Source organism: Asterias amurensis, chromosome 1, assembly GCF_032118995.1.
Source record: "Asterias amurensis chromosome 1, ASM3211899v1".
In the NCBI taxonomy this organism is placed as follows: Eukaryota; Metazoa; Echinodermata; class Asteroidea; order Forcipulatida; family Asteriidae; genus Asterias; species Asterias amurensis.
The window spans coordinates 4,473,897-4,490,426 of NC_092648.1; the positions used below are offsets into that span (position 1 = coordinate 4,473,897).

General features: G+C 39.1%; 1 protein-coding gene across 2 annotated transcripts in view; it reads left to right on the forward strand.

Moving 5' to 3' along the window:
• The window catches only part of LOC139943232 (polypeptide N-acetylgalactosaminyltransferase 16-like), a 79,693-nt gene that overhangs the window by 24,941 nt on the left and 38,222 nt on the right, over positions 1 to 16,530 (forward strand). For both annotated transcript variants that reach the window (XM_071940063.1, XM_071940059.1), the window contains exons 3-4: positions 8,909 to 9,075; positions 12,430 to 12,531. In XM_071940063.1, the coding sequence (XP_071796164.1) occupies positions 8,909 to 9,075; positions 12,430 to 12,531 (269 nt within the window). The remainder of the gene's footprint in view (positions 1 to 8,908; positions 9,076 to 12,429; positions 12,532 to 16,530) is intronic.

Sequence of the window (16,530 nt, forward strand, 5' to 3'; positions counted from 1 at the left end):
TATAGAAGGTGATATTCTTTTCAACCAGTCGAGCCCCTAGGCTGTGGGGAGGTGACTGCACTCCCACCTCCATCCTCTCCTAAGGGTCAAGGGGGAGCGGGGCCTGTGAGGCCCCACGGGCAATACTCGGTGAATCGCGAGATAAACTTCATACTTACATGGGCTCAAAACATCCATGATGGGTTTTTCTATCAACAATGTCTACCTTTGATTGCGTAAATTCAGGGGTTTGTTCTCTTCTATGGTTTTGTCTTTCTTCTGTTGGTTGTATTGAAACATCAAGCCCTCCCAGAGTCCCATTTAGACTCATCCTTTAAATTTGTACAAGGGCAGTTTGTACTTGAGCACTTAGACTGCCAGTTATTGGATGGTGTGATACACAATCAGACTTGCAATCCTGGTCAAATTTGCTCAATGCTGATATGAAGAATAAAGAGTGTCGGTTTATCTTGTATTAGTTTATAGGTCACAGCCTGTGCTCCGATAATGGAGGTTAATTGCTTGAAATTAGCACAAGATTAAGATAAAAAGATTTGTAAAAAATTTGTAAGACCAAAAAATGTGAAGGCGAGATAAAATTAATGTTTTTGTATTTAAAGTTTTTTTTTGTCACTTGTCATTTATATAAATCCAGTAGCTGTGGGATTTTGCTGAACTCAAATAAAAGCAATCTCCATGTTGTAACTATAAGTGCCTTCTTTTTTCTTTGGTTATATAACTTTTGTTGTCTACTAACGGCAGAATAGTGTACAAGTCCACATATCTTAAATCTTTGTAACAAACTTTTTCTTTAAAATAACTACTTAGTTATATAAAACAATTCCCTGTCCACTTCCCTCTGACAATAACAAAAATTCTCCCCCGTCCCCCCACTCCCCGTCCCCCTACTCATTGTTGACTGTAACGCAGAAGAAGATTTGCAATTAGAACCAACATTGAAAGGGGGTAGGGGGCCCGACGAGATATGGCCTAGATTGTAGGCCTACTTATGGGGCTGAAACAGGGTTACCCCCCTTCACAGTCTGTACGGATTTAGGCATCCACTAGGAGCTTGGCTGGTAGAGCAGAATGTACCTTCTCAACTGTTTGTGCAGATATTTATTTGTTACTAGTTTTTACTCACACCAAGTTTCAAATCCTATTTGAGATACATCTTAAGATGAGTTGTCAATATGTTGTAGTAATCTGTATTGTGATATCGCACTAATTAGCACTTAAGATTGATACACAACTTAAGATCAATCTTAGCTCTTTGTGAATTTGCTCTCCAGTCCCTAGAAAAAAATTTGTTCCGGTTTCAATCTGTCACTTCTAAAAATCACAAGAGAAAAGTTTTTCTAACGGAGACCACCTCTTCACCAAAAGACTCCTTTACTGTGCTGGCTACAGAAGGCTTAATCCTATTTGTCGTGGACTCATCTTTTATACCCCTCAAATCTGATTACATCTTGACTGGCAGCTAATCCGCAACTAAGCTGCTGATGGACCAGCTTCAAAGAACCTAATTTCAGTGGTTGGGTTGACCAAACCGATAAATAAACAATCGTTAGCTTTTCAGGCAGGCTAGTTTTGCAGAGAAAGTGCCAGAAAAGAAACAGATTGGTGGCACCACCCAGGTTGAAATCTGATTATGTTCTTTAGTTATTGGACGTGCGAGACTAAATGAGTTAGCGTAAAATTGGATTGGGTCGTTTAGTTGCTGTCATCAAGAGGGGCCTGACATTTACAAAACATTTTTTTTTTTTTTTGAATGACTTTACAAATAACTTTATTGACAGTGATGGATACAATGTGTAATGCAATATCAGCACTATTTGGGTAGTGGAAATGGAAACATGTAGGTGGGGAGAAAGTGATTGTCGAAAAAAAGATACGCTGGCACTGTGTTTCAACAAAAGGCGCATTATAAATACAGTTATTATTATTATATTAGACCCACTGTGGTTATGGACAAATGTTAATCCACCAAAAGTTGAACCTGACAAAACAATACTGTTGAGTACATTTGGTTGAAATTTTCACAGGTTATTTTTATTGTATATATCTAAATTTATGAAGAAAGCTACCAAACGGTAAAAAAAACCCAGGTATACAATACATTCCCTTGAAGTATTCTTCTATATTGCTGTGGACAGTTCCACCTCTGCAGAAAGTTCAAGCTCTACGGCTCGTTTGTAAACTTGTTGGGTCAGAGGTTACATCTGCTATTTATGTCTTTACTCTGCATTGCAATCACTAATTGCATGCTTCTATAATAAGCAAACAGTTTTTATGAAGTGTGATTGATAAACCAAGGGATTTAACACTTCCCTTTTTTTTTTTTTACTATGGAAGTTACAATACAAAATACATAGTTTGCACGGCTGCAACGCGTATCTTTGAGCAATCAGAGCAAAAATCCTGGTTCATAACATGACCTTGTTTACATTTAGTTGCCAGTTATCCAGTAATTGGATATTAATTTGGTCATCCTTTTCATCACCTGGCTCCATCTGTTCAAGTCAGGTTGTAATCTGGCAGAATTGACATTTTTAGATCACAGGCAACTTTGGAGGATTCGTTGGTGATCTTCTGGGTTGATTTCTCAAAGCACAATAGATTTACCTTAATATGAGCTGTCGCAATAATTCCATAGTGAGGAGGTTCACTCTTAAAATAAAGCATTTTGAGAAACATTTCACTTTGAAGGAATGTGGTTATAAGAAGAAACTATAAACAAATATTCATAAATACCTCAGACAGTCTTGCTATTCCTATTGGTGGAGAGCACTTCACGTGGGGGTGTTTAAACCTTTGATAATAACCTGTGTTTATAACTGGTTGTGAGCAGATACTCCACGCTAGTCTTGGTGCAAGACATTTCTTGTTACGACGATGCGGACGCTGTCGGTGAGTTGGTCGCGCTGTGTGTGGAAGGAAAACCAGAACATGTTGCACCAAGACTATACGCGCACGCGCACGCGCTCGAAAGAATCAAGACACTGTCGGAAATAGGCGTCTCAGTCATAACAATGCAACACACGGATGTCGTACATACAGAGCTCAAACGGATACAGAAACGGATAAGATTTACAGAGTTTCTTACTTTATTACGCCTTCAGTAACCAAAAAGGCATTTATGAATGGGAATAAAAGAGTAGTAACTCGTTCTTTCATGGTCGTTTAAAACCTTGCAGGGTCGCTGCTGTGTGATAAAGGCTCTTGCCTTCGGCTTGGGCCTTTATCACACGGCACTGGCCCTGCTGGTTCTAAACGGCCGTGAAAGCACTCGTCGCTACCCCCTTATTCCCTTAGTAAACTTGCGGGTACAACCATGTGTAAATCTCTTTTGTGTGAGAGTTGGTTCTAACATAATGTGGTTACGTAAACAAAAAATAATTAATTTATGCCCCAAAATGTGAATCTGAAAAGTGTTACTGTCAGTAATGCTTCTCAGATTGTCTAGGCTTAATCCAATTACGGATTATTCTTTGTTGCCTTAAAGAACCCGTCGTTTACCCATTCAGTGTTTTATCCAGTTTTTTTCACAACACTCAGTTTTAATTTTACTTTTTTTAAAACCAAAAATGCATTGACAGTAATGCAGAAGGCCCTATAGTGGGGTACTTGGGAGGTGCATGAAGAGCTGCTAACAGTGTGAGACAGTTTGAGAGTAAATCTAATTGCACATTCATACCTTTCAATCTCACTCTCACCTGTCTCCTCTGTCAGACACAAAAACACTTAAAGACACTGGACACTATTGGAAATATACTCAAAATAATTGTTAGCATAAAAACTTACTTAAATAATGAGCATTGGAAAGGTGTTGGTAGTATACAACATTGTGAGAAACAGCTTTCCTCTGAAGCAATGTAGTTTTTGAGAAAGAGGTAATTTCTCACTCAAATAATAAAACACTTCAGGCCTGAAGCCTTTTATTAGGCATCTGAAAGCACACAAAGTTAGACAACAAGGGGGTTTTTCTTTCATTAATCTCTTGCAACTTCGATGACCAGTTGAGTCCAAATTTTCACACATCAGGTTTGTTATTTGATGCATTTGTTTGAAAACACCAAGTGAGAGTTCTGGTCTTTGACAATTACCAAACGTGTCCAAACCTTTAAGATTCCCTCCCACCCGTGAGAGCAACAGTTTCATTCCGTCACTGAGGTGTAGTAAACCTGATCTCACCTCCCCCATTGAGAAAACAGCATGAATAGTTTATGCAGCAGCCCGGTCCCTTCGGTTTTAGACACGAACCTGAAAATAGAGACGCAATTTCTCTGAGAATCTGGAGGTGTGAGTTGACAATCGGTTGCTACGTCAGCTTTTTTGTGGAAGCTATGTGCTAGCTTGATGTTTATTTTCACAGCACTTTGTGATAGCGTTCTGTTTCCTGGCACTGGTTGTATACAATCGCATGCCATTGAATTGACGTCATTGCTCTATTAATTAAAAATAGAAAGCCTTAATAAATAGTGAATGAAGGGTTGACATGGGTGACGTTCATTTTGAACAACATCCGAAAATGTTTGCTTAAAGTTTTGTTGAGTCATTGTAGGAAAGACAAATACATACATATAGGTTATTTATAATGCACCACTATCAAGAATGCAGTGCATTACATTGGGTATAAATAATTTTCATCACACCTTTTGACATTATGGGGACCTTTCATGAAAACGGTGACAAAATGTGTACGTAGATGTTCATCGTAAATCATAAAGGCAAAGTTCTGGATAATTGCTTTTCCTCATAACTATTGTCAAAACTTGGTTTTCATGTTTTCTATATAGGCCTATATGCATTGGTGCTTCAATTTTCATATATGCATTGGTGCATTAAGATGCTCTGTCAGATTTTTTGCAGATTTGACCCAAAAGTTCTGATTTAAAATTCAATAGGTATTTTGATGGGGGTCGAGAAAGTTACAAGCTTTCATTTGAGCCATTGCTCGTAAAAGTCAGCCAATTATTAGTAGCAGTGAAATAAAGTGCTCAAAATTAGTTTTTGTCGGGATCCCGACAATATATCACGTGACCAATTCTTATGTATTTTATAAGAAACGTTTTAAATTTTTGTCATGGTTCCTGACCATTAAAAGTAAAAGTTAAACTTGTTTTTGTTAGAGCGTGTGATACTGTTTGAATGACCATTCACTTAAAAGAATCTATTTTTTAATGTTTGGGGCCAAAAGTCTGACATAGCATCTTTAACCTTCAAACTCACCCAAGCACAAATAAATAATGTTGTCAATTTTAGAATTTGTTTTCAGTGCCCCCTTCCTACACAAAGTAAATTTATGCAAGATTTGCTACAGGCTGATGATGCCTCTGAGTGTATTTTGACGAGCCTAGTTAACCATGTACAATCGATGATTACAATTACCCTTGCTCATCTCACAATAGAAAAGGATTTCATTAAAGGCACCGGACCATCTGAAAGAACACACATTTTGTGCAACGAGCATGTATTTTCTTTCATTATTTCCTTGCAACTTCAATTTTCACAGATTTGTTATTTCATGCATATAGGTTTGGGATACACCAAGTGAGAATAGTGGTCTTTGACAATTACCAAGTGTGTCGACTGTCCAGTGCCTAAGACTTCAACTGACTATTAACAGTCAACTCATCAGCTGTAACATCAGCGTGTCATCCTCAAAATGTCATTCTTTTTGGGGGGTTCGGGATTTAGTTCCTCCATATTTAGAGTGAGCGATCGAGGACGGGTGTTTGGCCTTCTTTTTATCTTTGGGGGGGGGGGGGGTGTCAAAAGACAACCCTTTTTGCCACATTTTCAATCGGCATCAAACTTTCGGGAAGGAAAAGTTCATCTTTTTGTCTACATCGTATGTATTCACCGGTTGATGCAGTAGCAAGCGTTTTCACAATTATCGATCTACCATGGATACCAAGTTAAGGGTTAAACTGCACACACATAGACAGGCCAAAACCCAAGTCAATGACATTTTGAATCGAAATATACGAGTACAAAACATGCCATTACAAATAGTAATGAGTTTAGCTCTGGGCATTGTTCGGTGATCGGTCTTTGGCTCGGTACTCGCCAGTATCAAGTCCAATTTACAATATGTATGAGTTATAAAATTGGTTTGGGGCGTCTTGGTCAATAGGGTTCTTGTTGGTGATCCAATTTATCTGACATGTTTCCTGGCAAAATTTTGTGATTTGAAATTTGTCTACTACTATATTCAATAGGATGTTATAGCAATTGTATATTTGAGTTTCATTTGAATGTTATTCATGACATGCCATGCGACCCATAATAAATACAAACTGACAATTCCATGCTTGCTGACTTTAAAACAGCTTGATTTGGTACAATTTGCTGGTTAATAAATGTCATTAAGTGAAGAATATTCATGAAAAACGGATGAAGATGCTATACTTCCAGGGAATGTGCCTGGCTTGTAACTCAACTTTCTTGATCGCTATCTGAGTTTTCCTTTAAAAAAAAGAAATGTCGTGTATGAAATATGAAAAATGTGTTAAGGTTCTTACGGAGCTTGAACCATGAATAAAACATAACACTGTAGTCAAACCACACACTACAGACATTGGACATGCAACAGTGGCAGACCCATAACTAATCCATCAATATACTTTCTCCAAACCATTTCCACACAACATGATGAAAGAGTTCCTGTACACATTAAAGGGAAATTACTGAATTGTTTTTGCCGTTGCGCTCATTTGACTGAAATCATTGAGAACGGATCCCCTGTTTGAGCGAGAAAAGTGTTCATCGGATGAAGCTCAAATTTGAAATATCAATTTGATGAGCCAAAATCACACCATCAACCAAATTTGAGCAAATTTGAAGAGGGTAGGGTTTAACCAACTGAGTAATTTGACACAAAATAACTCCAGGCATTGGCCTCCGTTGCCCTGGGGTGCGTTCCAATCGCATAAATGTTGCCAACAGTTGGGCAAGTTCAACAACAATTTCAAGTGGAACGAGTTGTGTGCTGCCACCGTTGGCGAACGTTGGCAACTTTAGGCGAACATACTTCTGAGGTGTTGGCGAGGTTTTTTTTTAAAATGGCGGACAAGCATACAGTATTATTTCTTTGTCACAAACATAATAACATTGTATTTTCGGTGATTTATAATGAAGATTTAAAGTGACAAAGTTAATTAACTTCAGAGGGAGCCGTTTCTCACAATGTTTTATACTATCAACCTCTCCCCATTACTCGTTACCAAGTAAAGTTTTATGTTAATAATTATGTTGAGTAATTACCAATAGTGTCCACTGCCTTTAATTCCCAACTGTACTTATTTAGCCTGGATGGCGCTTGATGTATGACAACATGAAGTGTCTGTGGTTTGTGGTTACCAGCAGGAAAGCCTTCTTTATTAGCACCCTGGGACTGGACCAGGTACCAATTGAAGTTCAAGGCCTTCTTGTGGGTTTCCTGAATTGTTCAATGTTTGCAATTAATGAGAATTGTTACCTGTCTAGCCTTTTCAAAACGGAATTGGATGAAACCAGTGTTTCCTATAAGTCCGAGGTAGTTCATTGTTGTTAAGAGGCATTTGTCTCTCGTAAACTATTTTATTTCTGATTTTCTATCAAATGTTGTACTTTCCTTCTTTATGGTGGGGGAAAATATGATTATACAAGTTTAGATTGGCCCTAAAAACCAATTTGTCATCAGTATTCATTTGTATGCCTTTTAAGCATTACTATCCATTGTTGAGACTAAGCAGGCTTGTATACAAACCTTGGTCCTTGGTTGAAGTTGTTTTTCTGCATTGCATCTGATGGTTGTTGCTTCGAAAGCTTATGCAGATATTTCTCACTACATGTACCTGTAGTTAGCGATTAAGTACTACAATTTGTCTCCCTTTCTGCAATTACTTTAACAACACTACCCACCTCTTATTATGAAAGCAGTGATGATAGGAACGAAGCTCCTTGACCATTTCATTGTTAAAAACCTCTAAGAAGGTCTGTCCCATTACACTTCAATGATGACTTGTGTCTGGGATTAGCGGAGGGTTAAACCTTGGCATAGAGGACTATCTTTAGGTGGTCTTTATTTTGTATTTGGGCCACAGGATGATCTGATGATCCAGGATTTGGCTCAGTGGGTGGGGAAGCTTCTTTTGTGGGTTTCATAGATCAGGGCCATTGAGATTGAGCCTTATATTATACCTCTTGTCACCTCGATTTCAAAGGCCATTATTTTGTGTGGTTCACTGAGTAGGTTTGTGTGTTTAGCTTGAAGGGTATTTTGGGGCAAATATTTTAAATTTGGATGCCCTCAAATGGTACACCCTGTTTTACTTTTACATGTTAAAGTGTTTCAAAGACTATAGCTTAGTTGGTAGAGCGCCAACACAATAATCTAGAAGTCATTGGTTCAAACCCTGCTCCAGTAAGTTTTTTTTTTCAACCCTAAATTTTATTCAAAGAACAACCCTTTCTTACAAAGAATTTTGTGTCTGGAAGAAGGGCATATAGCCTCCTCTTCCGGACACCTGAATATATGGGCATAATACTCCACAGTGGCAGACCTCTCACATTGCTGTAGCATCAGCGATATAAGAGTCCATGTAATAGAGGTGTCCAGGTTATAAATTTTCAAACACAAGTTTGTTGTGAATATTCTTTATCCCTGATGCCATTTTAACATCTATCAAATCGCATGCAGTACCCGCTGTTAAAGCATAGATTGGAACTGCCTCTAGCCAACGGGCTATCTCAGTGGTCTAGTTGGTATGACACTGCTCTAGAAGTGCAAAGGTCGTGGGTTTGAATCCCACCTGAGTAATATGCCTGTGATTTTTTTCACAGAACTCGGGTAAGTACTCGGGTAACACACATCGCTTTATATGGGCAAAAACCAAAATGAATACGAATCTTAATCAGTTGTTCATTCTTTGTTTTCTTGCAGTATGAAGTGTTCCAAGTCGTACGATCTGGGGTGCTGGATGTTGATACCTACCTCATGGGTAACCGTGGCAACTCTGATGATGATTACTACAAGAGACATGCCTTCAATGAAGCAAGGAGTAACAGTATACCCATCGATAGAGACATTCCCGACACAAGAAATTTCAAGTGAGTTTAATCCTTTTCTTCTTCATAGCAACACCAGTCATATTAACTTGGTTTTACTCCTACACCTATGTGTTAGCATTAGTATACTCAGTACTTTCCGCAAGTTCTGTGAAGAAAACAAATCACAGGCATAATAGTCGGGTGGGAAAGTACTGAGTTTCCGTTGCTGAACTCACATCGGTTCTGTTGGGGTAAAACCAAATTAATATTCTTCCCTTCAAACGGAATGTAGTGGCATTGAAAAAATCCTTGATGATTAAACACCTTTCCTTTGTTCTCAGTCTACAAAAATCACCTTGCCAGATGAAACTATTTGAATTTATTGATAAAGTAATGTTTTTCCCTGAGTTACACTTAAAAATCTTGCTGTAAAAAAACTTGATGATTAAAAACCTTTCCTTTTTTCTCTGTACCACAGTTTCTAACCTTGTGACCACTTTAAGTCCTTTCATATTTTCCTTTTGCAAGTCTAGAAATATACCCACTTTAACGCAAATTTCCTTGCCGGATAAACTATTCAAATTTCATGCTAAAATAATGTTCTCCTCGAGCTACACTTTTTAGCTTTTGCTGTAGATAGCCAACCCAACAGTAGATCATTGAAAGACACTTTGGTTTAAAGGTCAATCTATAGCTGTTCTCTTATAGCAAAGGTGTCGAACCTAAGACGAGCCTCAAGAGTCAATGTAAATGGGTGTGAACCCGAGGCAAATATGTGGCCTGCAAAATGCTGCAGGGTTACCAAGCACTTTCGTTCTCTGCTTTGAGATGGAAGTTGGGTATTTTGCTTGGTGCAAGACGTTCTTGTTGTGTTGGTAAAAACATCTATGGTAATACCATCGATAGTAATGTGCGCGGCTAGGGAAAGTGGAGCGGGGATTGCGATAGTTTTAGTGATAGTGAATAACAGTGTCTTGTACAAAGACTAGGTATTTGCCTGCAAGGTGACAATAGTTCATCACACTCTCTGGGTGGGAGCGATGTAGGGAATATTTCAGCATTAGGCTGATGCCCTTGTCGAATGAGTTTGTATAATAAGTCCTGGGAGTAGTTCAAAGTATTTGCAGGGGCTTGTTGGCCGGTTTGCCTGCACATCCCCAAAGATTTTGTAAGGATGTGAGGATTTATACGATCTTCTGATTTGCATGTAAATTACATCATTTGTCAAGCAGTTGGTTGTAAGCAATAACCAGGCTGTTAAAGACAATTTTGGGTATTACTGTTGAATTGTTCATGCTAGCCCTCCCTTAACTTGTTTACAACCTTTCGCTGCCCATGTTCGTTCTCTGCCATGCATACATGATTTTTCACATAAATTTGTAATTGTCAATGTTCATTGAGAACACCCTGAGTGCCAGTAACAACAGCATCATGTCCATGAATGCTAGTTTGATGCATGATGACAAGTTACTGTCAGCTAGGATCTTGAAATTGGTCAACAAAATCAAAAACAAGGGATCCAAATTGTTCACATCTTTAATGACAGATCAAGTGCGACTTCCAAATTGAAAACACAGTGGCCAGAAAACACCCCTGCGGGCAATATCTCACAGGATTAGTTTCAATTCACTTTATTGAGCCTTATATTTAGGGCTGCAATTTTCACAATAATCATCTACAGCCTACTTGCTGAATACCAATGGAATAATTTCACCAATGATCTGATAATAGGGCCCATAATTCATTTCGGTGTGGAAAACATAACAATAGAAATGAATGCAGACATGCTTTCATTAATAATTCAACAATTGCTCCTTTATTGTTAAAGTGTAGTTTCCCTAGCAACAGATCAATATAGTTTGATATCTTCATAAGCACTGTAAAAAAAATCTTTATATTGACCGCTTGCTACTGCCTGCCCCTGCCTGCCCTTCGTCTGCCAATTTGGGAGTTAAATTTAAAATGCACATTGCATGGTATACATGCTGGCAAACAGACTTCTTAATTGGTGCAACCAAGATTTATTGTGTTCCATTTCGTTTCATTTATTAGTTCTGGTTGTGAAGCAAGAACTCTCAGAAAAGCGTAAATCAAGAAGTTTCATTTTTATGATAAAGAAGTTTCGGTTATTGATGTGGGAGAAAATTCCCTTAGGATTATTCCAGGGAAAACCCACGCGGTCAGGCAGGGAACAACAAACCCAATCTACATATTGCCCTGGCAGGATTTGAACTGGGGTCCCAGAGGTGAAGGCAAGGCAAAGCAAGATGTCACTACGCCAACCTGACCTGTGTTGTTGGCTTGAGGTGGATTTGATTGATTCCGACTCATGAATAAGGCAATTGCTAAAAAAAACAACCTCGAAAGAACTCTGTAAATATTTTCTGCTTTGCCAAGCATGTATCACGAATGGGAAGAGCCATTCAACAAGCAGAGTTACTTCCAATACTCCCCCCCCCCCACGACCATCAAGGGGGGGGGATATTTGTTTTGTGTTTTCTTTACCTCAAGTTGTTGATGTATAAGTAAAATTGCCACTTGATTCATCTGACTGCTTCAGTCATAATTGAAGTGGGATTCCTTTATCTGAAATAAGTAAACAGGGCTTTTAGGAGTATTATGTTTGCTTGATATGTGTGTTTGATGTTAAGCGGTAACACCTTGCAAATAACCTCCATGTGAGTTGTGGCTCTGAAGGAATTCTTCCAGATTTCATGGCACTGGAGAATGCAGTAGAAGGCCCTGGATCACGAAGGCAAAATTGGCTGAACTAAGACGCCTGGGCCCAATTTCGTGGCTCTGCTTACTGTAAGCACATAATCGGCGCTTTCGGAAGCAGGGAATTCCATGCTCACGGCAAGCGTATTGTACGGGTTAGCGGCGAATTTTGGCTTCTGCGCATGCGTACTCTGCATTACTAGGGATTCTACGCTTACAAGGCTAGCGCATGATTTGGCGCTTGCATGTAAGCGGGGAATCTGTGGTAAGCGCAGAATCCTGCGGTAAGCAGAGCCATGAAATTGGGCCCTGATGATGTTAAGCCCAGATGGTAACAACATTCCGCTCAGTTTTGCATTGATAACCATCAGGCAAAAATAATACAAACAACCAACAAAAATTCCCCCAACTTACATAGAATTTTATTTTGAAGTTGGTCCAAAAGTTTCTAGGTACACCTTTTACATTTAAAATTGTCTTTGTCTTTCATCCTGGTGGAATCATTGTCGTCTTTCCTTTGTCGTGACAGAGGTTTTTTTGTAGCAACAACAAAAACTCAAAGGAAATCGATTACTCCAGATGGGCCAAAAGTTACCAAAAAATATAACAAGTGTTTTTCTTTGGAACACCGTTGTAAAGTTGTTAATATGCACATCCAATTAACACTTCCCTTTCTGTTCGTTCTTTTTGTTACAGGTGCCAAAGTATAGACTACAGTAAAGAAACCCTTCCACCTACTTCAATAATTATTACATTCCACAACGAGGCAAGGTCCACGTTACTTAGAACAATAGCAAGGTAGGAACTGTTGTTAACCTTTTCCATTGATTTCTTTTGTAAATCATAACATTGTTATTAATAATAATAACACTAGGTTCTTATATAGGGTGCGTTCGTTAAGATTCCCTGGGTGTACCCCGCGATGCTCACTCGGGTGAGCCCCTGACAAGAGCTAATTCGAACGATCACACTCGCCCTCTCGAGGTGACGGCATGCACCTCAGGTCACCCCCAAGTGATCCACTCCACAAGCAGGGCACTGGGGGCTGACCCAGGTGAGCCCATCAAAGCTATTCGAACGAACCGGGGTAGACCGGGGTCGACCCAGGGAAGCTAAACGAACGCACCCATAGTGCTTCATCACACCTCTAAGGGACGTATCAAAGTGCTCAGTGTTTTTTCTGCATGGTGTGTGGAAATACAATTTAAAGTTTTGATAAGTGCACTGGGTTCTTTTACCTGCGGTACACAACACACGGGACCAACGGCATTACATCCCATCCGAAGGACGAAGCATCATGGTTAAGTGTCTTGCTTATAAGGCACATGCTCGCAAACACACACTCAGACGCCATCTTGTAGGGCAGATATTTGAGAGGTGACGTCATATATTCAATACGGTCTATTGTATATAACTTTGGAAGCTAATGTGGGGCTTTTTTGATTTTGCATGTTCGTCTGATTTTGCTTACTTTCATCTGAGAACTTTCTTGGCAATGTGTCAAGAAAATTAGTCTTTTGGAAGTGTCTTAGCTTTCTCTGAAATGTTTAAGCTTTAGAGACAAGAAAACAAAAGAACCATCAGTGTTGGACAATCACCAACAGTCTCTAAAAAGCTTAAGAGCACTTTACAGTGTAGCAATTGTTTGGCAAATTTGCAAAACAAATGCCCTGTTTTTTTTTAAACAAAAACAATGAAGAACACATTAGTAGCTGATCAGTTGTGATGGAACTTTGACAGGTTTTCGCGAAGATAGGAATTAAGTGAATACATGCCTTCAGAAGAGTAATTGAAGGAAACATTCAAGCTTTTCATTATTTCTGTTGTGGTTGCGAATTTTTGTCAAAACAGTAACCGCCGGTTGGAAACAAACCTCCAGAGGACTATAGCTGCAACTGTTTGGCAAATTGGCAACACTAATGTGTTGTTTCTTTAAACAAAAACAAAATCGTAGAAGAAGTTAGTTGCAGATAAGTGCTGATCAGTTGTGATGGAACTTTGACAGGTTTCCGTGAAGATAGGAATTAACTGAGTACATGTGTTCAGAAGTGTAAAATTGCAGGAAGGATTCCAGCTTTTCATTATTTCAGTGTTGTGGTAAAGCATTTGTTTGTCAAAGCAGAAACCAATGATTGCAAGAAAACCTCCAGGGGACTAAAGCTGCAACTGTTTGGCAAATTGGCAACACTGCTGTTTCTTTTTCTTAACCAAAACCAAAAAAAGAAGAAGTTAGTATCTGGAATTAACTGAGTACATGCCTTCAGACGTGTAATTAAAGGAGGGATCCCAGCTTTTCATTATTTCAGTGTTGTGGGAAAGCATTTTTTTGTTTGGACAGTAGTTGTTGACTTAACATGAAGGCTACAGAGACCGATAAGGCCACTCATTCAAATCATCCACTGGGGACCCATTCATAATTGGATAGCGCCATGTGGTTTTCTTCCACAGTCCCCACCAAGACTTCCCGAAATAACCTGATTGGATTTGTCATTTTGTTGACTTTCTGTCGTGATCATTGTAACTGGATACTGCCATTCTCTCATGTCAGAGTCCTCGAAGTCTTCGCCTCTCTTTTATCGGCAATCCAAGCATCTATTTGTAACCTTTGTTGGGCGTAATCTCTTCTTAAGTGAAGATTTTTCAAGCGGATGGGGGAGGTCTTAATAAGAAATCGAGATAAAAAAGCAAACACTTTGTATGAGTCGTTCTTCTTTCAATTGGTATGTTTTTGTGTGGTTGTCAGCGCTTTAGGAATTTAGTGAGCGATACCAGTAGTTTGATACTATTGTGCCTCATCTGGGTTCTGTTTATCAGCTGGATACTCTTCTCAATAATACAGCCCATCTCTTTGAGGTTTTTTCCTTTTAAAAAGTCCAAAAAAATAGGATTTTTGTAGGAGAGTTAATGAGGACAATTTGCATGGTGAGTGAGACTGAAGTGGTGATGCGTCCTTCAAGGAAGTGACGGACTCTTCCAGCCCCTGGACTACTATTGGGATGGAGGAATGCATGTCTCAGTTTCTATAAAAAGGAATGCACACTTTGAGGTTTTAAAGAAAACTATTTTGATTGTATAATTTCAAGGAATTTTTGTGTATAAAAAGCTACTGATTTAGTTTGCATTTAATATTTTCACCATGGGGGGGGGGGGGGGGGGCTGCACACAAGCAAGGAAGGAGGAATGCCTGTCTTATTTTTTTGCGGCCCCTTTACTTATTTCTATTTTAATAACACTACTGGGAGGGTTCAATTTTGGCTTAGGTGCAAATAAAGTTTAAAAAGATAGGAGATTTTGTCAGGAAGGCATGCCGTTGCTCACCTAGCAAACCTAGCTCAGAGGTGGTCTCATCTATCCAACATAAAGAGGACTTTTAAAAAAAGGGACCCTAATCTTCAAAGAGCCAAGTGAATCTTCACTTCAACTGTCTGATGAAAACATTGATGGACCAATGGGATTGTCTGTGTTGAGGTACAAATTGCCCACTTCTGGGGTGCACTTGAGTGGTTGAAAATCCCTTTAGAGAGGTCTCCTGCATACATTGTTGCGTTTTAGTTCAACCGACATTCGCCAGGATTTTGTGACTACTGAAATAAAAGCGTAACTCACCAAAGGTCTTATTCTTTGCAGTAACACTGGGGGGCATCGGCATCACAAGCTTCCTTTGCGTTGAGACAACTGATGAGAAAAAAATACCCAATTGTACATCACCAAGCTGAAGGGTTATTTGGAGATGCTCTGAATGGGGTTAAATTTGTTTAATACTTGTGGTGAATAGAGCGGTTGGTTGACTTGCCTCTAAGCCTCTTGTTTGAGGTAGAGGTACTGCTGCGTTTTATCAGCATGTCACTTGTCTTGGAATGTTATGTGGAGTTTATTGTGTTCACACCATTGGTAATTAATCAAAACAATTGTTAGCGTAAAAACTTATTTGGTAATGAGCAATGGAGAGCTGTTGATAGTGTAACAAATTGTGAGAAACAGCTTTACTGAAGAGTTTACTGTTCTCCCAAATCTATTGGTTGGATGTCTGTTTATTCTTTGTAGGCCTAGCTTTGGATGCCTCAAAGTCTGTTCCCCTTGATCTTGGCCTTGGTGCCCCTTCAAAAGTGCCCTATAGACTTTCAGATTTTCCAATTAGCCTATTTGAGATATGGCAAACACTGTATAGGAGTGCACTGTTTGGTTTGGATGTACATTCCTTTGTGTCCACCATACCTCATAATTGCTTGAAGGAACACGTTGCCTGGGATCGGTCGAGTTGGTCTTTGAAAAGCAATTGCAACCGTTTGTTATAAAATGCATAGAAAAATGTTATAGAAAAATATTTTAAAAGTAGAATATAATCATCCACACAAGTATCACTCAAAGTTGCGTGGTTTACCTTGTCGACTAACAAATTTTTGACTTCCATAAATGGCCAACCGCGTTAGTTTGCAAAGTAAAAGGAAAACCACGCAATTTCGAGGCATATTTGTGTTGATCATCGTATTCCACTTTTAAAACATATTTTTAACCATATGCACTTTATAACAAACTCTTTTTAAAGACCAACTCGTCTGATCCAAGGCAACGTTTTCCTTTTAGGAATTGGCCCCTTAAATTGAAAACGGCCTGCCCTCATAAAGATGAAAACCCAGGCCTGTAGTTTGCATCTACCTCAACTCTCTCTCTCCCTCTTTCTTTGCTTTGTCTGTCTCTGCATCCTTTGCTGCTTCTGATAACAACAGGTCGTTGATTGACAGATAAACCTTTTGACATATGCACACTGTGCTTCAGGGAACGATAGGATGGGAAGCC